This window comes from Colobus angolensis, unplaced genomic scaffold, assembly GCF_000951035.1.
Source record: "Colobus angolensis palliatus isolate OR3802 unplaced genomic scaffold, Cang.pa_1.0 Scaffold325, whole genome shotgun sequence".
NCBI classification, from domain to species: domain Eukaryota; kingdom Metazoa; phylum Chordata; class Mammalia; order Primates; family Cercopithecidae; genus Colobus; species Colobus angolensis.
In genome coordinates this window covers 578,491-578,861 of record NW_012116544.1, presented here as the reverse complement: position 1 = coordinate 578,861, position 371 = coordinate 578,491, and the positions used below count along the sequence as shown (strand labels likewise).

Sequence of the window (371 nt, the reverse complement as noted above, 5' to 3'; positions counted from 1 at the left end):
CTGCTCAGTAAGATCCGGGAGGAGTACCCAGACAGGATCATAAACACATTCAGCATCCTGCCCTCGCCCAAGGTGTCAGACACGGTGGTGGAGCCATATAATGCCACCCTCTCGGTCCACCAGCTCATAGAAAATGCAGATGAGACCTTCTGTATAGACAACGAAGCATTATACGACATCTGTTCCAGGACCCTAAAACTGCCCACGCCCACCTATGGTGACCTGAACCACCTGGTATCTGCCACCATGAGTGGGGTCACCACGTGCCTGCGCTTCCCAGGCCAGCTGAATGCTGACCTGCGGAAGCTGGCCGTGAACATGGTCCCGTTTCCCCGGCTGCATTTCTTCATGCCTGGCTTTGCCCCACTGAC

At 55.5% G+C, this 371-nt stretch overlaps 1 protein-coding gene across 1 annotated transcript; it reads left to right on the top strand.

The window, feature by feature from the left end:
• On the top strand, positions 1-369 carry LOC105518657 (putative tubulin beta chain-like protein ENSP00000290377; the record flags this gene model as incomplete). Its single annotated transcript, XM_011951732.1, has 1 exon — positions 1-369. A coding segment is annotated over one exon (369 nt), but the record flags the coding sequence as incomplete, so codon positions are not given.
• Positions 370-371: the final 2 nt, after the last annotated feature.